The sequence below is a fragment of the Xenopus laevis genome, chromosome 2L (genome assembly GCF_017654675.1).
Source record: "Xenopus laevis strain J_2021 chromosome 2L, Xenopus_laevis_v10.1, whole genome shotgun sequence".
Taxonomy (NCBI): Eukaryota; Metazoa; Chordata; class Amphibia; order Anura; family Pipidae; genus Xenopus; species Xenopus laevis.
In genome coordinates this window covers 148,908,800-148,932,570 of record NC_054373.1, presented here as the reverse complement: position 1 = coordinate 148,932,570, position 23,771 = coordinate 148,908,800, and the positions used below count along the sequence as shown (strand labels likewise).

The 23,771-nt window shown below is 38.2% G+C and overlaps 1 protein-coding gene across 4 annotated transcripts in view; it reads left to right on the top strand.

Moving 5' to 3' along the window:
* LOC108708599 (arf-GAP with GTPase, ANK repeat and PH domain-containing protein 2) overlaps nt 1–23,771 on the top strand; it is a 169,967-nt gene that overhangs the window by 133,049 nt on the left and 13,147 nt on the right. For all 4 annotated transcript variants that reach the window (XM_041582549.1, XM_018247481.2, XM_018247480.2 and 1 more), the window contains exons 4-11: nt 10,022–10,107; nt 12,432–12,573; nt 12,903–13,037; nt 13,541–13,647; nt 15,367–15,519; nt 17,044–17,130; nt 20,960–21,064; nt 22,583–22,766. In XM_041582549.1, coding sequence (XP_041438483.1) covers nt 10,022–10,107; nt 12,432–12,573; nt 12,903–13,037; nt 13,541–13,647; nt 15,367–15,519; nt 17,044–17,130; nt 20,960–21,064; nt 22,583–22,766 — 999 coding nt within the window. The remainder of the gene's footprint in view (nt 1–10,021; nt 10,108–12,431; nt 12,574–12,902; nt 13,038–13,540; nt 13,648–15,366; nt 15,520–17,043; nt 17,131–20,959; nt 21,065–22,582; nt 22,767–23,771) is intronic.

The following is a 23,771-nucleotide window of genomic DNA, read 5'->3' as shown; positions in this document are numbered from 1 at the left end:
CGAATTGGTCAAATTCGATCGAATCAAATGATTCGAATGATTCGAAGTAAAAATCGTTCGACCATTCGACCATCGAAGTACTGTCTCTTTAAAAAAAATTTCAACTTCATACTTCGCCACTTTAAACCTACGGAAGTCCAATGTAAGCCTATGGCGACCTTCCCCAGCACTTTTCTACATTTTTTTGGGTCGAATAAAAATCCTTCGATCGATAGCTTAAAATCGTTCGAATCGTTTTTTATTCGATCAAAGCTTTTGCGCTAAAATCCTTCTAATTCGATATTCGAATTCGAAGGATTTTACTTTGAGGGTCAAATTTGAGGGTTTTTTAACCCTCGAAATTTGACCCTTGATAAATCTGCCCCCTAGTTGCATCAATTTCCCTGCTTGCTCAAGAAATAACAAAAAACATTTGTGCCCCAACATGGTTTCTCAAACTGGGAGCTCCCTCCTGGTGTGGGTGTACTAGCACTGGGGGAGGGCAATTTTTAAAGAAAATCTAGTTACCCCCAACCGGAGTGCAGCTGCTATTAGCCCGCACCTTTGGTGGGGGGAAAATATTTTATGTAACAGGTGCCCTATAAAGGAACTGTTCAGTGTAAAAAAAAAAGTGGGTAAATAGATAGGCTTTGCAAAATAAAAAATGTTTTTAGTATAGTTAGTTAGCCAAAAATGTAATGTATAAAGGCTGGAGTGACTGGATGTCTAACATAATAGCCAGAATCCAACTTCCTGTTTTGCAGGTCTCTTGGTTACCAGGCAGTAGCCATATGGGTCATAACTGTTTTTGAATCTGAGCTGCATGCTAAGGATAAATTGCAAACTCACTGAACAGTTATATCCCACGTGCCTCCCCTTCAAGTCACTGACTAACTCAGAGTTAAAGGGGCAAATTTCTTTTGCCAGGCGTAAATTCACTAGGATAATGCTAATTCACTTAAAGGAAAACTATACCCCCAAAATTAACACTTAAGTAACAGATAGTTTATATCATATTAAGTGGCATATTAAAGAATCTTACAAAACTGGAATATATATTTAAGTAAATATTGCCCTTTAACATCTCTTCCCTTGAGCCACCATTTCGTGATGGTCTCTGTGCTGTCTCAGAGATCACCTGACCAGAAATATTTCAACTCTAACTGTAACAGGAAGAAGTGTGGAAGCAAAAGACACAACTCTGTCTGTTAATTGGCTCATGTGACCTAACAAGTATGGTTTGTTGTTATGTTTGTGAGTACAGTGAATCCTACGATCCCAGGGGGCGGCCCTTATTTTTTAAAATGGCAATTTTCTATTTATGATTACCCAATGGCACATACTACTAGAAAAGTATGTTAGTATGAAAATGGTTTATTTACATGGAGCAGGATTTTACATATGAGCTGTTTAATGCAATATCTTTTTATAGAGACCTACATTGTTTGGGGGGTATAGTTTTCCTTTAAGTGCGAAGTTGCGTCCAGGGCGCCGAAAACTGGTGAATTTTCACTATCGTTACTTCGGCAATCAAAGCGAAGATGCGCTAGCATTGTATAATTTGCATTTGGCTGGAAATGATAAAGTTACATGGACGTATATGATGCAGCAAATACATTACATTACACAAGCCCAGGGAACCTTAATAAATAAAATAGAGTTGTTATAATGCCCTACACATGAGCCCACTTTATAGTTCCAATATGTTTCATATTTTAGAAAATGGAGGGGGGAACCCAGTTTGCTAAAAAAAATTTTACAGACCTTTGCAGGCTATCACTCTGAAAAAAGTAAAAGATGCCAGAGTTTTTTTCGGGACTTAGAAAAATGTTGCTCTAAAAATTGAGGAAGTCCTATGCACCCCATTGCACTTCAGTAAACATTCAGTAAAATCCGCATCTTAGTGAATTTGCTGAGTTACGTCCGTTCACCAGAGCAAAAATTCACCTGGCGTTAGAGTGCGAAGCAACCCTAGTGTCTATTTCCTTCCTAAAGTGACGCCTGCGCCCGTTAGGAAATAGGTAAATGCCTAAATGAGATCACACTGGCGAATTTCCACTAGTATTAGTCACTTCGCCCTTTAGGAAATCTTCCCCAGAGAGTTAAAAAGCAGGAAGTTGTATTCTGTTATGTTAGACATCTGATCACTCCAGTCTTTATAGATTACATTTTTGCCTAACTAACTAGATTAGAAATATTTTTTATTTTGCACAGCCTATTTACCCAGTTTTTATGCTCACACTGTTCCTTTAATGGCCACAGGGCAGGGTAGGAGTGCATACATAGGATCGATGAGGATAAGAGAACTGGAAGTCAGGCAGGCTGGGTGAAGATTAGTAATTGCAGTAAAGAAATGTCAGGCATTGTTTAAGGCACTCATTCATCAGACTAAATACGGATGGTAGTCAGAACCAGAATACCAATAGTCAGATAACTAGAAGCTAATAACACTACAGCTATTATGTGCAAGGGCACAGTACAGGTATTGGGTTCTTAAAAGAAGGTTTAGAGAGTAGACACAGGCAATTAGATGTACCTGCATGTAGTTGAGTTTGTCAAATGAGTTTCAGGATCAGGACCATAGACAGTGATTTTTGTAGCCAGCCTCTGCAGCTTAATAATAAGGTCTTAGAAACCCTGTGCACAAGGACCTGGGCTTGAGCCTAGTTGCAGACTGTACAATATGTGCTATTTATGTTAAAAATTGCAGTGTGAGAAGTGCAAAAAATGTCATGATTGGCCATTGTTTTGCCTTCAGCTTTATGTTTTATGTGCTCTCTGCTTCCTCTTCCCCCACAATAAAGTGCTGCCTACATTAGTCAGCACTATATTGGTACAATTTCTACAGCACTAAGGTGCACACTCTTGCATCCCTTTACGCTCAAGTATTTGGTCTCAGGGGATAATGTGTATGTTGTATAATGTTTAGGGTTATGGGTATGATCTTCCCTTTTGGTAACGGTTAACACTTGGTCTGTGGGGGAGCAGTTTTCACAGTCGAGTTCTCTTACTCTCTTAATCCTAACACAATTTTACACACTCCAGACTAGTGATGGGCGAATTTATTCGCCAGGCGCGAATTCGCGGCGAATTTGCGCGATTCGCCGCCAGCGAATAAATTCGCGGAAAAAACGGGCGCCGGAAAAACGGGCGCCGGCGTCAAAAACGGGCGCCGGCGTCAAAAACGAGACGCCGGCGCCGTTTCGCGAATTTTTCGCCGTTTCGCGAATTTCGCGCGAATTCGCAAATTTTTCGGCGAAGCGAAACGGCGCAAATTCGCCCATCACTACTCCAGACAAAAACCAGATGTTTTAAACCGGCCTTTGTTTTAAATGGATAAAATCACGTTTTAATAGACATCTAGTTTTCGTCTGGAGTGTGTGAAACCTTATTAGGCTTGATGTGATTTACTCCCACAAGCTAAGGGTTTTGGATTTTGGGTACCCAGACGACTCTTCGACTATGGTGAGCTATTTTGATTGAGGGTGTTTTAACACTTTGCCTGTATTCTTCAAATGATTGGCTCACAGTCTTTTATACTCTACCCCTTTATGACTATCTGGGTAGGACTTAAGACTTTTTGGTTGGTGGGCATATTACTTATAGACAGTGAGGTTTATCCTTTGAAATTTGCTGTTTTCAACTGATTCTATATTCTATATTGCAGCTTTTTAGTAGCGTCTGCATAGCATGATTTATTAAAACTTGCAGAAGAAAAGGCAAAATAATAAAACGTTGAAAATTAGATTCTATCCAAGTACACACCAGATTCATAACTACAAGTTGTTCAGTTTAGTCTTTTTCCTATTCTACACCTTGTTTGACTGCCGGACTACAGTTTGCATCTCTCATGCATTCAATGGGGTATATTTATCAAATAGTTAAGTTACAGATCACCACAGTCTGCTAGAGTAAAATACCGCCTCTATCCATTCATTTCTATGGGATTTTAGGGTTTGGCCACAGGGGCAGATTCGGAGAGATTAGTCGCCAGGCGACTAATCTCCTCTACTTCGCGGCGACTAATCTCCCCGATCTGCATTCCCCTGCCTTCTGCCAGCTAGAATGAAAATTGCTTGGGGAAGCACTTCGTTTTCCAAAGTCGCCTGTAATTGCCTCATGAGGAAACTTCGGGCGACTCTGTAAAGCGAATTGCTCCCAGTGTCTGCCCCCAGGCGATTTTCATTATAAGGCAGGGGAAGGCAGATCGGGGAGATTAGTCGCGGTGAAGAAGAAATTTGTCGCATGGCGACTAATCTCCCTGAATCTGCCCCTGTAACCAGACCCTTAAAAGGCGTATTTATAAAAGGGTGGACTTTCACTTTCACCCTTTGATAAATATACCTTTAAAAATCCAATAGAAATGAATGGAGAGAGGCTATATTTAACTCTAGTGGACTGTGATTATCTCTAACTTCAAACTTTGATAAATATACCCCATTATGTCTGTTCTGCAGGAGAGAGAGAGAGATAACTCTAATTGCCCCATATGTAATAAAAGACACTAAGGGGGTTATTTATCATAGTCCGAATCTATCTCAATATTTTCTGTTACAAACTTCGATCAAATCTGCTCGGGTTTTTTACGCTTATTTATTATTAAATTTTCCTGAAAATTTGCTTTGCGGGAAAAAATCAGATTTTCACATTTTTTTTCCCATCTGATTTTCCCGATTTTCCAAATTGTTTGGGAATTTTGACCTGAAAAATCTAAAAACTTCTGGGTATTGCAAGAAACCCAGCGCACATCAAAAAAACATTGGGACTTCTCCCATTGACTTATATGCAAGCTCAACAGGTCTGAGATGCCGGATTTTTAGATTTGGACTTTTACATCCTCGGGGTTTAATAAATAAATTGCAGTCAGATTTTATAAAAAAAAACAAAAAAAAACCACACATTTTGTGTGATTTTTTGCATTCAGAATTTAGTAAATATCCCCCTAAGTTTGCCAGGGAGAAGTAACCAATAGCAACCATAGCAATATGATGTTTGCTTTTAAACAGGTAGTCAGTTAATGCTACCTGCTGATTGGTTGCTATGGGTTACTGCTCCTGGGCAAACTTAGAGCCTTTTATTACATCACCACGTTTCTTTTTCTTTGGCTGCATCCTGTGCCAGATGCCTGCTTCTGGCTTGTAATGTGGTTAAATACTGGCCTATTGAGTCATTTTACCCCATGTAACCATACCAGTTGAAGTGTGCAGGATATACCAAACCTAACAAAATATCAAATTCCCTAAAGCTTATCAAATACAGTATAACAAGAAGACTATATATGTTATAAGAAAGAATAATTTCATAGATTGTAAGCCTTTTTAGAAAGGACCCTCTTCACCTTTTGTATTGGTAACTGCTCACTATGTTTGTAATTCTGTTCTTTGTATAAACACACTTATTTTACAGCATTGTGGAATATGTTGACACTCTAAAAATACATAATAATAATTGTACAATATTGCATGACCATAAAGAGTCCACTGGGGCATGCATATGCCCCAAAGGGCTCTTTATGGTCATGCAATATTGTAGGGATGCCTGTATTGCAACCCTCTTGACTAAAGACTCAAGTTTCATGGTGTTTCAGGGTGCAGGTAGAATTAACATCAAAATTAGAATAGTATTGTATACAGTATATAGAACAAAAATGTGTTCCATATACATGCCTCTCAATATTTGAAAAATATAAAGGAGGACAAAAAAAAGTGCCATGCTTAGCATGCTACATTTTTTTACCACTCCCATTTTATGGCCACAGCCCCTAATTATCATGTCCATTTTACAAAATTATGAAAGTCAACACATTTTTTGTAGTTTTAGGGCCATGTTTTATGTGTTATTACAGTTTTTCTAATGAAGGTTAATTGCCCTTTACACTGCTAGTCTCAGTTCTCCCAAGAGACAAATGTATCCAAGTGCAGCTGTTAAGTGTTCTGGGCTCTCTGCCAAAAAGCCTATTTTTTTAAATTAACTTTTTCTGGTGTCAGTGTAGGATATGAAAGAGAAACTATGGACTTTTTAATAAAAAGCTGGGACTGCAGGCTGAGTTGTCAAAATCCAGACTGTCCTGCAGAAAACGGGACATTTGGGAGGTATGCATATATAAGCTTTATTGATTTGTTTTAAAATCTCCCCAAATTTGAATCGATAAAATACACTGGAGACAGTCCAGAAAGGATATTTCATTGCATTGAGCTATTAACCTTAACACCAACGCTGCAGGATGCAATGGATTTTACAGGACAATGGCTTATATTTACAAGACTTCTAAAGAGGAAGAATAGATTAAAAAGGCTATGCACTACACATTACACCTCTTGAACCAAAACCTCCTGTTTTGACTGCCACTCATCCGCATCCCTTCCTTCCTCTTGCGCTTCGATTCTTGTGGGTTTCTATGGTTACAGAACAGTAGACATGCTGTGACAGCATCCCTTCCTTATTTCTGGGCTCAGTAACCATGGAGACAAGGAAACCCTCTGAAGTTAAGAGGTAGCCACCCAAGGATGGCGTAACACAAAGGGATGAAGTCACGATAAGTTAGAGATCCATTTCAGCTTTATTTACACACACAATATTGGGTAAAAATATCAAATCTTAAAATGAAAATACTTTATATGAACTGAATGTTTATGTCAATTTATATTTATTGGTAAATTGCATTTTACAGAGAGACAGGATTCTTCTCAGTAGTCCAGTTTACATAGTTACATAGTTAAATTGGGTTGAAAAAAGACAAAGTCCATCAAGTTCAACCCCTCCAAATGAAAACCCAGCATCCATACACACACCCCTCTCTACTTTTAATTAAATTCTATATACCCATACCTATACTAACTATAGAGTTTAGTATCACAATAGCCTTTGATATTATGTCTGTCCAAAAAATCATCCAAGCCATTCTTAAAGGCATTAACTGAATCAGCCATCACAACATCACCCGGCAGTGCATTCCACAACCTCACTGTCCTGACTGTGAAGAACCCCCTACGTTGCTTCAAATGAAAGTTCTTTTCTTCTAGTCTGAAGGGATGGCCTCTGGTACAGTGATCCACTTTATGGGTAAAAAGGTCCCCTGCTATTTGTCTATGTCCTCTAATGTACTTGTAAAGTGTAATCATGTCCCCTCGCAATCGCCTTTTTTCCAGAGAAAACAACCCCAACCTTGACAGTCTCCCCTCATAAATTTAAGTCTTCCATCCCTCTAACCAATTTAGTTGCACATCTCTGCACCCTCTCCAGCTCATTTATATCCCTCTTAAGGACTGGAGTCCAAAACTGCACTACATACTCCAGATGAGGCCTCACCAGGGACCTTTAAAGAGTCATAATTATGTTTTCATCCCTTGAGTTAATGCCCTTTTTTATGCAAGACAGAACTTTATTTGCTTTAGTAGCCACAGAATGACACTGCCCAGAATTAGACAACTTGTTATCTACAAAAACCCCTAGATCCTTCTCATTTAAGGAAACTCCCAACACACTGCCATTTAGTGTATAACTTGCATTTATATTATTTTTGCCAAAGTGCATAACCTTGTATTTATCAACATTGGTTCAATTTACCTACCTTAGCAGAGCACACAATTTTTTTGTTATTCAACATTTATTGAAGATAATTAAGACTAGTTAAATTTTTAAAGAATATAACCCTTTTTTTTTTGTGATATAACATAAACTTTTATACTGTTGGCCATGTTCTCAGTGATCACGCTTTGATTCCATAACAGAAAAAGAAGAGTAGATTAGATTTTAGCCTATTTACTATAGATTTTAGGCACATTCATAGTGATGGGCGAATTTGCGCCGTTTCGCTTCGCAAACCGGCGGGCGTTTTTTTTATGCCGGCGAATTTTTGCCAGCGAATTTTCACGGCTGTTTTTTATTCGCCAGCGGCGAATCACGAAAATTCGCGACTGGCGAATAAATACGCCCATCACTACACATTTACTATAGGGCAAAGTGACTAATGCTGGCGAATGCACATAACTCCGCAAATTCACTGAGACGCGGATCTTACTGAATGTTACCTCTTTCCCCAGACTTGCCTTCGTCAGCTCAGACCAGGCGAAGTGCAATGGAGTGAGGGGACTTCCTCAATTTTTAGTGCAAACATTTTCTAAGCCCCAAAAAACGCTGGCGTCTTTTCCTTTTTTCAGAGTGATAGCCTGCAAATGTCCTTAAAAATGTTTTTTGGGTAACTGTGTTCCCCATACATTTTCTAACATATGGAACACAAACTATACAGTGGGCTTATGTGTAGGGCATTATAGCAACGCTAATGTATTTATTAAGGTTCCCTGGACTTGTGTAATGTAATTTATTTGCTGCAACATATCCATCCATTAAACTGTATAATTTCCCACTGTATGCAAATTAGCCTGAACGAAGACCTCTAATGAGGCATAATTAAACGTTAACGCATATTCTCTTTGATTGCCGACGTAATGCTAGTGAAAATTCGCCAGTGTCCGGCTCTCTGGACACATATTTGCATTTTAGTAAATTAGCGTTGTCTGAGCGATTTTTCACCTGGCAAAGTGTAGCGATGGGTGTGAAGCCGTTGCTGGCGAATTTTCGCAGGTTAGTAAATTTCCACCTACTGTATATGTTTCATAAATGTTTTTAAACTCCCTTTATTGTTAAAGATAAAGCCTCCTAGATTGTTTTATAATTTGTGCCCGTATTAAAGGCCTCATCCCAAACCACATGGTTGCAAATTAATAATGGTTTACTCTCCCCCTGTATAGGGTTGTTAAATGCAGAGAAGCACAATGGGGTTGGCAGCCATTATTTGTGACTGTGTTCCTTCCAGTACCTAGTCTGCATGGTCCTAATAATCATCCAGGTCAATGTGCACCTTTGTTTGGGGGCCAGTGGACATTTGCCTAGTTACTAATCAATACCATACAGGTAACCAGAAACGATGCAGCCAAAGATGACAATGTCAATATTGCTGCATAGCTTTGCATTCCTTTTATCTGCAGCTGCTGGGGTCTTAGAATACAAACAAATCCATTGCCGGAGACAACTTTTCATTCCCATATCCATAAATGGAAGTGCTTGCAGCTCAACTGCTTTGAAACAATCATTGTTGTATGTTGCAGCTGAAGAACAGTACAATATATTTAGTCAAAGAATGAAAATAAAATGTGTTGTTTTGAAAAAATTACAAATACTTTTGTTAGTAAAATGAAGGCAAAAGAGAGACTGAAAGTTTGTGTCAAGCATGCTCTATATGTAAGGGGATTTTACTCTGCTGGCAAGCTAGACGTAAGGAGAAATGCATGGTGGGTTCCTCCTCCTGGTGCAATATGGATTCTCACTGGCTCGGGAAAGGTTAATACTATGATATATTGTGCTGGTGCATTACATCGGTTATTATTTGCTTCTTAACTAGTAATGTATTTTTAGTACCTTTTCTTTATGACGGTTTAAAAACCAGAGATAATTAATGAATATTCCAATGTCAGTGATCACTTTGACAATTTTTTGGCTGCCAAAGGATTCTCAGATTCCAGCCGGTAATTAGCTGTTTAAAACTAAGCATGAATAAGAAAGACTCCGGTGCCTTTATTATAGCACAGTATGTACTGTTCGGGTGCTCTTTCCAGCATCTGGTGTTTACAAAGGAACAAACATCAAATTATCTGTTCTTTTTTACTTGTGCCAGGTCTGAGTACATTTAACCTGTTAACAAGGAATTCTGTCTTTTATAAAAAGTGAACTATTAATGAAGGCATGCCATTGCCTATGCTGTCAACTATGTTGCTTCTGGAGCATATTGTATGAATTTACACGTTTGTTCTAATGCATTATCAGATGGTAAGCTTTTCTTCTCGGCTATTGCCTTGGGCATTTCATTAGTAATCTGAAGAAAAATGGCGGGGGTTTAATTTAAGAGTAACACCCATCAGCAGTTGTCAGCTGAAACGATAACACATCCTTTCTAGGTGTTGTGAATTATTACTCACACTTGGAATCCACTGGACATTGTTTACGGTTCAGTTTATGAATATGACTTTCTCTCCCCTGCATCCAGGTGCTCAGTTCAAGAAAGAGATCTGTGTGGAAGGACAGAGCTACCTCCTGTTAATTAGGGAAGAAGCCGGAGCTCCAGATGCCAAGGTAACTCTGATGGCACTTGAGATTAGCGCTCAGAAAGATGGATGATGCACAAAATGATCTCACTAGCCCAGTTTTTCTAGAAAATCCATCATGATTCACATACAGGCTCTTTCTGCAGTACTCTGCTTTATCTCTTTCTTTTTTTTAAGGGAGATTCTTGGTTATGGAATGACTGTCTTTCATAAACTCCATTTTATTCAAATAATATACATTTTTAGAAATGATTTCCCTTTTCTCTGTAATAATAAAACAATACTTTACACTTGAACCAAACTAAGATATAATTAATCTTTATTGGGTTGATTTGATCCGTTATTTGATCCGTTATCTGGATCTTTGGCCCTGAGCATTCTGGATAACAGGTCCCATACCCAGGGTCGGACTGGGGGGCCCAGGGCCCACCGGGACTAATGTCCAGGGCCCCCTCCACCCCCGCCCCCCTACTATTGCATGAAGGCGCCTCGGCGCTCCTAAATCAATAGGTGCCGCACGCATGGGCAGATGGGACTGGCCCGGCCGACACTGCCCATACCTGTAGTATAAAACACTACTGCATGTATAGAAAACATTCCATGATATGATATGATGCTGTCCTAGAACATTTTCATACATTTCAGATTCTGCAGATGATATATTGGCTTTAAAAAGTGGAAGGCCCAACTTGTGACCCTCCAGCTATTGTTGGGCTACTACTCAGCTTCTCCCTGAAAGACAAAGAATTGACGTTCCCTTTTAAGAATGTTCATAGACTATCTGTACAGGATTATATCTGAACACTTCCCTTGCAGGCATGCTGTCAATGCAAGCAAAAGAAATCCCAGCTTATGTATTATATATGAGCAGCGAGGCTGTGTAAAATGAGCCTGTTGGGATCACACTCCCAGAAATACTCTTATCAATGAAATGTAATACGGGGGATGATTTTGAGAATATGTACAGTGTCTCGGGAGGCAGTTTGTTAAATTCCCCAAGAGACAATTGCTCTAATTTATGAATACAGAAAGGCATTTAAATTTTGGTTATGTAATCATTAGTTTGTTGCCTGTTTCTTGAATAAAATATAACAGAAATCATTCCTCTATATCAAATATATTGTGACACCGAGTTTCACTTGTGTTTCATTTGATATTCTTTGATTTGTTATTTACATTAGGGATGCACCGAATCCAAAATTTTGGATTCGACCAAATCCTTCTCGAAAGATTCACTTGAATACCGAGCCGAATTCGAATCCTAATTTGTATATGCAAATTAGGGGTGGGAAGGGGATAACTTTGCATATTAGGATTGCAAATTAGGATTCGGATCTGTTTCGGCTGGGCAGAAGGATTCGGCCGAATCCAAATCCTCCTGAATCCAGCTTAATCCTGCCCGAATCCTGGCCGAATCCCAAACCGAATCCCGAACCAAATCCTGGATTTGGTGCATCTCTAATTTACATATTATGTAACTTCCATGGCCTTGGCTCTATGACCTCTTAAAAGTTGGTAAATTCAGTGTTGTTGTATTCATTGTGTGGGTTTATTACAGTCCTTACAGCTACACCTTTTCCTTTTAAAAGGGAACTATTGCGAAAATGAAAATTTAATATAAGCTTCATCATACTGAAACAAGAAACTATCTCAATACAATCAATTAAACGTTCTGCATCTTTTCTGATATAATCAAGTTAATCTTCACTATTCCTCTCTCAGCATCTGTTTCTCTTCATTCTGTCAGATATTCATTGATAGTTCCAATATATCATCTAGGGGGGCTTCCTTTCTTATCAGATGAATTAGAGCTCACTCAAATAACCGATTCCAGTACAAACAAAATCTAACAAAATAACTGCCTTTTGCACAACTCCTGCATGTAGAGAGACAAGATTTCTGGTGATTTTAATAAAATGAGCTCTAATACATCTTCTAGGCAAAAGGAGCCCCCCTATAAGATATATTGGATCTAACTTTTAATTATCTGACACCCAACTGCTGTATGAAGAGAGAATGAAGAGAAACAGATGCTTAGAGAGGTATAGTGAAGATAAACTTGATTAATTCAGAAATGATGCAGAATATTTCCCTGCATGTATTTAGAAAGATTCTTATTTCAGTATGATGAAGCTTATATTAAATTTTCATTTTCTCGATAGTTCCCCTTTAAGTTACAGTCATTAAACTGGTGTCAGTGAGTTCAGCTATCAAGCATCTCTAGAAAAATATTTATTGATTACAGCATATCCTGACTCTTCCTCCAGAGGAAGGAATATGGCAAATATTGCTACTTCCTATGCACGGTAAAAAATTGTCTATTGATTTAACCTCCATGATCTTTCCTCTTAGTTTGCCAACTGGGTGGATGCCGTCATTTTTGTGTTCAGCCTGGAGAATGAGGCAAGCTTTCAAGATATATTCCAGTATTATGCTCTTCTGGCAAACTATCGCAATGTCTCAGACCTCGCTATGGCACTTGTTGGGACTCAAGGTAAAATTATAATGATTTTTGACCTAGCAAAAAATGTGGTGCTTAAAGAATTTTCCAGGTTTGTGAATTTTACTTTCCTGTGATTATTAGGAAGGTATAAAATATTCAAATAACAAATAACAAATAAATTAAAGCCAGTGAAAAATATAAAGACAAAGGTCAAGGGGTTAATAAGTTTACTTACTACTCTGTTTATGGAGTTGTTATTATTGTAGGTAAAGTATGCCTAAAAATCAGTGAAATAAGTAATATCCTAGTTGGGATTTATTGCTTGCAAAGTTTATTGTATCCAAGGGGAATGTATTTTTCTCTTTTTCTTATCTTTGCAGATAAAATAAGTGCAAACAACAAAAGAGTGGTAGAGGATGTGCGGGCTAGAGCCCTTTGCAATGACATAAAACGGTGTGCTTACTGTGAGACCTGTGCCACCTATGGACTCAATGTTGATCGGGTGTTTAATGAAGGTGAGTAAAGTCACAAAATCACAGCAATGGCCAGGGTTCTTGCCACATTCTAATTGAAATCTGATCAAGTTCAAAAATATCAACCCTGGGGATTATGGAAAAATCTGTGTGCCAGGAGACCGATGATGGGTATTAGTGATGGGCGAATTTATTCGGCAGGCGCAAATTCGCTGCAAATTTGCTCGATTCACTGCCGGCAAATAAATTTGTGAAATGGCCAAAAAACGAGACGCCGGCGACGTTTCACTAATTTTTCGCCGTTTCGTGAATTTCGCAAATTCGCCCATCACTAATGGGTATGATGTGGCCACCCAGTTGGTGAGTCTGATTACATTATTTGGCTCTTTATCTCATTATCCCATGTATGGTTTACTCTCTATTACTTTGTGTTAAACTGAGACAAAAATATCTCACCTTGATAATCCATTCATTGTATGTAAGTGTAACACATGATTAGGTTATTATAGGTATTTCAGATTCACTTATGTGTTGTTTCATTGTAGTTGCTCAGAAGATGGTTGCAATGAAGAGGCAGCAACAACTCCTGTCATGCAAGTCATTACCAAGTTCTCCAAGTCACTCTTCTGGATCCATTGCAATAGCAGTGCAGGTATATACACCCTGCCACAACTTGCATTGTGTTACAGTATTTTGTTAGAAGATTTGGAGCCTTAAAGGAGAACTAAAGCTTAACTGAAGAAGTAGCATGATGCTTTGCGATGCACCCTGAGCATGTGTGTGTCACTGCCATCCCTAACGAAATCCAAGATAGGAAACTCCTCAGTTTATAAAATATTGCTTTTCTAGCTATATTTATTTTCATGCTTTAGTTCTCAGAAGCAACTTCCAGACACAAAAAGTACACTAACAGATCAATCACAAAAAGTGATTATATGTAAAATATAGGGTTTCCATTGGTCATGCCTATGCATTTGAGGTTGAGCACAATTAAAACGGTTGTAAATATATTCTCCTTTACCCCTTGCAACTCCCCAAATCTCCTGCTATGATTCAGAAGTAATTGGAATGGTAGAGTTCCTACCTACCTGTGCCTTCATATGGTATTTACCTAATACAGTCTTCACTGTACACCTTGTAGGTTTTCTTGCATTCATGCATAGTAGTATCATAGGCATCGAATAGGCAACAGTTTCCACCTAGGATTAATTAGGTATTTTTGTCTGATATAAATGTAAAGTGAATCACCTACTAAGCAAATGGCAGTACAATGCATCACTGATGTGATAAAGTCCTGCTCTTATAATGACTTATAGCATCAGAAACTCTCATAATATTATGTTTTATCCTGACCCCCATGGAGAGACAAAGAACAGACAGCTATGTACAATAATGCTCAGCAATGCTTCGGTATTATACAAAGCACTTTTAATGCTGAATGTGTAACAACTGTAATGATAGTTAGGGATGTAGCGAACCGCCGATAATGTGTTCGCGAACGCCGTTCGCGAACACCGGCAAAAAATGCGAACAGTTCGCGAACAGTTCGCGAACTTCGAACATCCGAAAATCGTTCGATTCGAACGATCGAAGGATTTTAATCGTTCGATCGAACGATTTTCGTTCGAATCGAACGAAAATCGTTCGATTTTAGCGACCGAATGGTCGAATGGTCGAACGATTTTGACGCGAACGCCTATTGGCGAACGTCGCGCGACGTTCGCGAACTTGCGGCGGACGCGAACAGCCGATGTTCGCGCGAACAAGTTCGCCGCAGAACAGTCCGCGACATCCCTAATGATAGTACAGCTAGTGTTTAGTTGTATGCATGACAATGCAATCTAGTATGAAAATTAAATTCAATCCTTTTCATTTATTAAGACAGAAATATCAATGCCTGGAAAATAGCGTGCGGAATGCAAACAAAAGAATATATTAGAATTTCATTTAGAGCTTAATTTTAATATTATGTATCTTTTGTTTAATTTTTGCTTTTTGCTTTACAGTAATCTCATTTGGGCTCATTTACGATCAGCAAAAATCAGTAAAAGCAGTTCTGGGTACAAAAATAGTGGAGCCAAGAAAATAAGCCACACACAAAGGCCCTTCAGCCTACATACACCTATTTAATCTTGTGTCCAATACTGATTTTTTTTTTCGAAAGCCCAAGCATTTTATATATATATATATATATATATATATATATATATATATATATATATATATATATATATATATATATATATTCTCATTGTAGCATTTTAGAGAATTTGTCATGCTTATTGTAGCAGAACATTGCATTTCTAAATTGCAGACTTGTGCCAAACTGATACAACTTCAGAGCCATGTGTCCATGTTGTAATTGTTACAGGCAAGTAATGGAGGAACAACAAATGATTATTCATCATCACTGCCTTCCACACCAAATATCAGCCACAGAGAACTACGAAGTGAGGCGTCAATTGCAGTTAGCACCCCCATGTCCCTCCATCGTGGTGCTAAGAGGCGCACAAGTATATTTACAGTAAGTGAACAGAATAAGGTGGCAATTGCATTATATGTGTAGACTTTCCTACTTCTCAGCAAATGAGGGAAATATTCTCACCAGCATTCCTGAGTCCTGACATTTTAGGAATCACCTAGATAAAGCGGCTTAAAAATGAGTTTCCTGAGGTTGAAATATCTCCCTTTCAAAAGATTTCTTCTAACCTACCAGTAGAGAAAATGGAAACCCAATACAAAAGTAGTTTAAAATAGATTTTAGTTTAATGTAGACCATGGTATTCCTAGACAATCAGGTTACATTTTCTTTTCTTTTTTTCCCCAAAGTATTTACATATTAATAATACTACCCTCTAGATTTACCTTTAAAGTGCTGTGGTCACTGCCCCTATAAACCATAAACTGTTGTTAAACTACAGCAGTGATCCCCAACCAGTAGCTTGTGAGCCACATGTTGCTTCCCAACCCCTTGGTTGTTGCCTCAAAGCAGGTGCTTATTTTTGAATTCCAGGCTTGGAGCAAGTTTTGGTTGTATAAAAACCAGTTGCACTGCCAAACAGAGTCTCAATGTAGGTTGACAATTCACATAGGGGCTACCAAATGGCCAATCTCAGCCCTTATTTGGCACCCAGAAACATTTTTCATGCTCCCCAACTCCTTTTACTTCTGAATGTTGCTCATGGGTTCTAAAGGTTAGAGATCCCTGAACTACAGCTTTCCATCCTCATCCTTTAGCTGTCATTGCATACTAGAGGTTATTATCTGTATAATGGTGCTGAACTTCAATGTTAGGATACCTGACACCAATAATACAGATATTTGAATTAGTACCAGCTTTTATAATGCAATCATTTCTTATTTTGAAAATAAAAAAAAAAATCCAAGGGGTCCCTTTGGGAGTCCAGCAAATCATGCTCCTGAATTCTTTTTACTGTTAAAATTCCTTTAACCTTTTCATCTTATTCTATGTAATGTGCCCCTTAAGAATCATATTGAGAGCTCGTGCATCTATACTATTGGCAGGTAAGAGTTATATTCTTCACCTTGCACTGGATTATATGTGCATAAGGGACTCCCCTAGTACACCCTGCTTGTGCTTCAATGCACAACAAATGCACAACACAAGCAAAGTTTATGCCTTTCCTCCTTTTTAAACAAGTTCTATGGTATCTGCATTGCAGGCATACTTTTCATCATCATCATTTATTTATATAGGGTCGACAAGATAAGCAGTGCTTTACCTTAGTTATAACAACAGGGAATACATGGTGGAAAACAAACAAGGGTTACAGAGTACAATAGGATTAGAGAGCCCTACAAATTAGAGTTTACAAAGTAAAGGTTAGGGTACAATTGAGACATTAGGATTTTAGAAACAATTTGTGATTTTTGATACAGCAATGATTGATTAATTAATGTACATTAAATAAGCTTCTTTAAACAGGTGGGTCTTTAAGGAGCGCTTGAAAGTTTGGAAAGAAGGAGAAAGCATCATCATACTTTTCTTGTATAATAACTGACTTGTAAATGTTGATGTTCTTTGCAGAACCGAAGAGGAAGTGATTTGGAAAAGAGAAGTTTTGATAGTCGGGGAGAGGGTGTTGGTGGGGGTCGAGCTCTGCCAATTAAACAGGTAAACACAATATTTATTGTTGCATTACTGAATTATGGCTATATAATATATGCATGATCCTACACAGTGCCCCAAAGCAGGAACATGAAATACGGCTTTACATGAGATAACCATTGCATGATTTAATAACTGAACAATTCATATAAACTATGACTACAGACATCACCTCCTCTTCGAATATTTGTATGGATTAGTAGATAAGCTGGTGTTTGGTATTGCAATCAGTGTACACCATGATAGTGCACTGTACTCGAAATGCTTCCCCATTTGTTTTATTTTCATAAAGGACAGATAATAATAAGCCACACTGTCCCTAAGATTAATAATAAAGGAACTTGGATGTTAAATCATTTACAACAGGGGACTGGCCCCTTATTCTAATATTCTTATGTCTCAAAAGGTTTTGTGGGTAATCTTCTAAAAAGCAGCTAGTTGATTAGCTATTGTTTCATTTGCATCAGTTTGCAAAGCGGTAGGAAATAGGCAATAGTTAAATGATCCAAATTTTCAACTCTGTCATTTGGGGTGCTTTTAGCTTAAAGGGATTGTTCACCTTTAAATTAACTTTTAGTATGATGTATGAAGTGGTATTCTGAGAAAATTTGCAATTGGTTTTCATTTTCTATTATTTGTGTTTTTCTGAGTTATTTAAGTTTAAATCCAGCATCTTCCCAGTATGCAATTTCAGCGATGTGGTTGCTAGGGTCCAAATTACCCTAGCAACCATGCATTGATTTGAATTAGAGACTGGAATACGAACAGTCGAGTGTCTATATAGAAAGACGAGTAATAAAAGGTAACAATGACAATACAATTTTAGCCTTACCGAGCATTTGTTTTTAGATGGGGTCAGTGACCCCCATTTGAAAGCTGGAAAGAGGCAAAAAAGTAAGGCAAATAACTCAAAAACGATAAATTATAAATAATGAAGACCAGATGCAAAATTGCTAGGATTCGGACATTAGTTGGTTTCTCCTGCATGGTTGTCCTATAGGCAGGTGATTGCAATTTCCTTAGGACCTTTGGAAAAAAATATCCCTAAGACCTACACACATTATTATATTGAGACACACACACATGCTCACACAATTGCATACTGTACGTACCATATGCACATACTGTATATTAATAAGAATAATAAATGTGTGTGTCCTTAATCAAGCAGGGCCAGAGATGACCTTAGCCCGAATTGTTTTACTTCTTTCATTAAAATATGTGTCAATAAGAGCTAAGTTCATTTTCTGGCCTTGTAGAATATTACATAAACCCCATAGGGGTCTTACTCTTCAGTAGCACTGAGGGGAGTCTAATAAATAGATGATCACGTTTCCATTTTTATCTGTTGATTAATATTATATACATACAGTAAGTATTTTAATTATGTAGGAAATGCCTTGTATTTTAGAATGAATGTGAGAGAGTAAAGTGTTTACAGAGGTCAAATCCACTGAATTAGCAAATACATATGACACAGAAACCACCTCCCTTGCTTGGGGAGGTTTGTATATTATCCTCTCACTGGAAATATGTTGTGCAGTATAGGTTCTTATGCATTATGAGGATTATAAACATAAACAAAAAAACAGAGCATAGCTCTGCTACCCAGGTGCCTGTATCTAAAAAAACCCAAAAAATTATTATTATTATTCAAAATATCTTTTCGCTCCACAGGTGCCTATTGGGAACAGATTTCCAATAAGGTGCCATAACCCATATATGTAATTGTAAAACGGGTTAATGTGAACCCTCCGTGCAGGAATTAATTTCCATCCTAGAACAGCTAATTTGTTACCCTTTGATTAGCTAATGCGCTGCAACAGCAAATGACAGACACCCACACAGCGTCTCTCAAGTGAGCACCTTAATTGTTACAATTCCTTTCTGCAAATAACAGCAAATGGAAGTGAATGTTGAGAACCAGCAGAGAGCCTTTAGTTTGTTCTTTTATGATTCAGCTACCAACGGCTTCTTGTGGGCAGAGCCCCTGCAAGGTCAACCCACACACATTCCAACTGAATCCATCCAGAGATTGACCGGCACACATTTATGGCAGCACATACAAACCTCACTTTCCTTTTACTGAAATGACAAAAAAAAACAGAAAGAAAAAAGCATATGCCCTTAGTGGCCTTGTAAGTGGGGAATATTACTTAGTATATAATGTATCAGCACAGAGGAAACAGAACAGTATATTCTACAGGATACAGATATATTCACAGGCCTCTAAAGTGAAAAGGTAGTGCAGAATTAAAGTGCATTCTACGATGACCAAAATGACATGATGTAGATCGGTATATATTCCAGGGCCCTGACTTACACGATGGAGATTGGTATAAGTATGGGACCTGTTATCCAGAATGCTGGGGACCTGGGTTTGAACATTTCCATAATTTGGATCTTCATTCACTAGAAAATCATGTAAACGTAAAATAAACCCAACAGGCTGGCTTTTGTTTCCAATAAAGATGAATTATATCTTAGTTTGGATCAAGTACAAGCTACTGTTATATTATCACAAAGAAGAGGGAAATGATTTTTCAAAATTTGGATTATTTGGATAAAATCGAGTCTATGGGAGATCACTTTTCCATAATTCTGAGCTTTCTGGATAACGGGTTTCCAGATAACAGATCCCATACGTATATTTTTACATTACAGTGGAACCTCAATTTTACATCCCCTGATTATAAGTTTCCCCTCATTTTACATGTTTTGTGGTCCCACCTATATATTATTCATGATATATTTCCCTGATTTTACATTTTCCTGGATTTTATACCATTTATTCTGGTCCCCTGAAAAATGTAAAATGGGGGTTCTACAGTATTATATATATATTGAGAAAGGTCCAGACTGGACCGAAACGTTGACAAATAAACTTCACTTTGCTTGATCTCATTATGAAGTCCTGGAGTGCGTCATTCCTTGGAACACGACTATCTGCACTATATGACCGAACCCAGGCAGTAAAACTCTGCTGGATTGGAGTGCACCACAGCCTGAACTGTGTATATATATATATATATATATATATATATATATATATATATATATATATATATATAAAATAGTAAATGGACCCGCACTCCAATGTTTTTGTGAAAAAAAGTGATGAATTTTATTCACAGATGCATAGGATTTTTCACAAAAACATTGGAGTGCGGGTCCATTTACTATTATGTACTAGAAACCTTGACCAACACACACACACACACACACACACACACACACACACACACACACACACACACACACACACACACACACACACACACACACACACACACACACACACACACACACACACACACACACACACACACACACACACACACACACACACACACACACACACACACACACACACACACACACACACACACACACACACACACACTGTACATATATATACATCACTGCTTTATTTACATTACTGGACTTCCATAATCCAAGGCAATATTAGTCTCCAGATATGGGATTGATTATCTGGAAAACCCATTATGTAGAAGTCTCTGAAGTATGGGAATGCATTATTCTGTAGAATTCTATTTGAGCAAACAATCCTTAACTCTATTTTCTATCCTGTGTAATAATAAAATAGTCATGCCTCCCAACTGTCCCATTTGAGCGGGACAGTCCCTTGTTTGACAGCTAAACCCGCAGTCCTGCGTTTGAACTGGAATTAATTGCTAACTATAGTCTAGTTATTTACCAATACCATTCACATTCCAAACTATTTTTGAAAGGACATGACTTTGACTGGAGTTTTTAAAGAAACATTTGTTCATGCAACCAATAAAACATTTCTAAATTTGACTTATCCTTTCAGAGCTTTTTACTGAAACGCAGTGGCAACTCTCTGAACAAAGAATGGAAGAAGAAGTATGTTACCCTGACAAGCAATGGGGTCTTGCTCTACCATCCCACCATTAATGTGAGTTCCTGGTAAACTTCCGACTTTTTTCAATTGTCTCTAGTTGCTCACTGCATGGAAATATGCTAAGTGCACTCAGTTATTTATATTAAAGCAAGTCGTGAAATATCGACACACATAGAGGGTTATTCATTTAGGGCCCTTTTAGGGCTCTTTTAGGGCACTTTTTCCTGCGCTCCCCTGTGTTGCGCTTTCTTCCATTCATGTATGCGCTGAACACAGGTGAACTGCAACATGCTGTGTCCCACCTTCATTTGCCGCTTACATGTCTGTGTGAGTACAGCCCCCTTCACAATAATTGAGTGCGTCTACTCCTGCACAAAAAACACAGCTCAACCATTAGGGCTCTTATACATGGGCAGTTTTTCCTGCGCTCCCCTGCGTTGTGCTTTCTTCTGTTCAGCCGCAGAGGAGCGCAGGAAAAACCGTGTAAGAGGCCTAATGGTTGAGCTGTGTTTTACCCCAAAAAATTTGAGTTTTTCAAGGGTAAAAAACTTTTTGGGATAAAAAAAAAACAAGAATTTTTTTGAGAGTAATTATGTCAGAAGCTACAAAAAGCCTGAATCCGAAAATCTAAAACCCTGTCGAGGTCATGTAGAAGTCAATGGCAGAGGTCCCTTGAACCACTTGAAGATGTTTTTAGCCTTCATGATTTTCGTGTTTTTTCGGTGGTTTGTGCTCGAAAACTCAATGAATTCGAGGAATTCAAGTTTTTTTTTTGCTGATAACTCGATCAATTTGAGTATTCAAGTTTACCCCCCCCCCCCCAATTGCATTCAGTTGAGTTCTTTACATTCAGGTGTGTTCATAAATAAGCGAAACATTCGAGTTGTGAGTTTATTCGAGGTAGAAAAACTCCCAAACTTGACCTTTGACCTCAACCTTTGATACATAACCCCCTTACAGCTCTGTTCCTCCTGGTTATATCAACCTGTATTTTAATTACTGATTTATTAGTAGCTGCAAAAGTCAGATAGTTTCTACCAAGCTGGTGCCTCTTAAATTAAATGAATAGGCCAAATGTATTTTTTTCAGAAGGTCTTTTAATTTTGCTTATGCCAAATTAAGCTTTAAATAGGTTTATATCCCTGATAACAACTTGAGAAATATCGAATAATGTTTATATCCCCGATAAAACAACTTGAGAAATATCGAATAATGTTTATATCCCCGATAAAACAACTCGAGAAATATCGAATAGCTGGAGTGATGGAATGGAATATTTTCATTTAAACATGTTTATTGGTTTGAATGGATCTAAGCATTGAAAAAACATTGTTAAGAAGATAAAAAGTGATAAATATCCAAAAAAGTGATACATTTGTTTTTTTTTAAATCAAAATTGACTTTTTATCTTAAACTTTGATTGATCAGCCTCTAAGTTAATAATTTCACACAATTACATACTGTAACAATAAAATACAGTAGTACATAGATCTAACATAGTACATAGATTCAGCTGAAAACAGTTATAGAAGGGTCCTGACATATAAAAATATACTGCAATTCTGTTTCAAGGATTACCTGCATAGTACACATGGGAAAGAGATGGATCTTTTACGAACTACAGTGAAGGTCCCTGGTAAAAGGCCTCCAATAGCCATATCTGCCTGTGGCCCATCCAATAGTATCAACGGCTTGTTGAAAGATGTCAGCAGTTCTCCGGGGGGAGATGCAGCAAGTAACAAGGTTCCATCAACAAGTAAGTACATGACTATTTCTTGTGAAGAAACGAGACCGCAGTGAGTTGTAATCTACAAAACTGCAGACAAGGTGAAAAGTGCAAAAAAAGGCCCAAAGTGCCCTGTTGTTTGCACTTTGCACCTTACCCTGCAGGTTGGGTTTGAAGGTACAACAGTTTACACTTATAGAATGAAACACACATATCTCTGTCTCCAGTGCCATAATTGTCATGCAGGCTAGGGAGCATCAGGTTTGAAAAGAACCCTGTACATCAGTGGTCCCCAACCAGTAGCTCGCGAGCAACATGTTGCTCTCCAACCCCTTGGATGTTGCTCCCAGTGGCCTCAAAGCAGGAGCTTATTTTTGAATTCCAGGCTTGGAGCCAAGTTTTGGTTGAATAAAAACCAGGTGTACAGCCAAACAGAGCCTCCTGTAGGCTACCAGTTCACATAGGGGCTACCAAACAGCCAATCACAGCCCTTATTTGACATCCCCATGGACTTTTTCATGCTTGTGTTGCTCTCCAACTCTTTTTACATTTAAATGTGGCTCACGAGTAAAAAAGGTTGGGGACCCCTGCTGTACATAACACCTGACAACTGTTTAAGGTTGCAAGGTTGGATAGCCCTGAAGCTGGGCACAAACTAGAAATTCATCCACGCGTGCACCCTATTAAGGACAGCTCTGGCTCGAACTTAACTGCTCCATTTGCTGCACAATGACAGCTATTCATATCTCAGAACTGGTTCCTTATACAAATGTAATCATACACATACATATATTCTTGCTAGAAAAATAAACTTGTATACAGGTAGGGCATCCATTATTTGTAAACTGATATCCAGAAAGCTCCAAATTACAGGAAGGCATGATTAGCAGAATTAAGATATGAAAACCCAATTTACAAAATGATCAAGTACTGTATCTGGAAAACCCAAAAGTCCAGAGCATTTTGGATAAAGGTCCCATACCCCTTTTGTGACATCATCGATGGGTTGGTGCGGATCTATAAATTGAGGGAAGG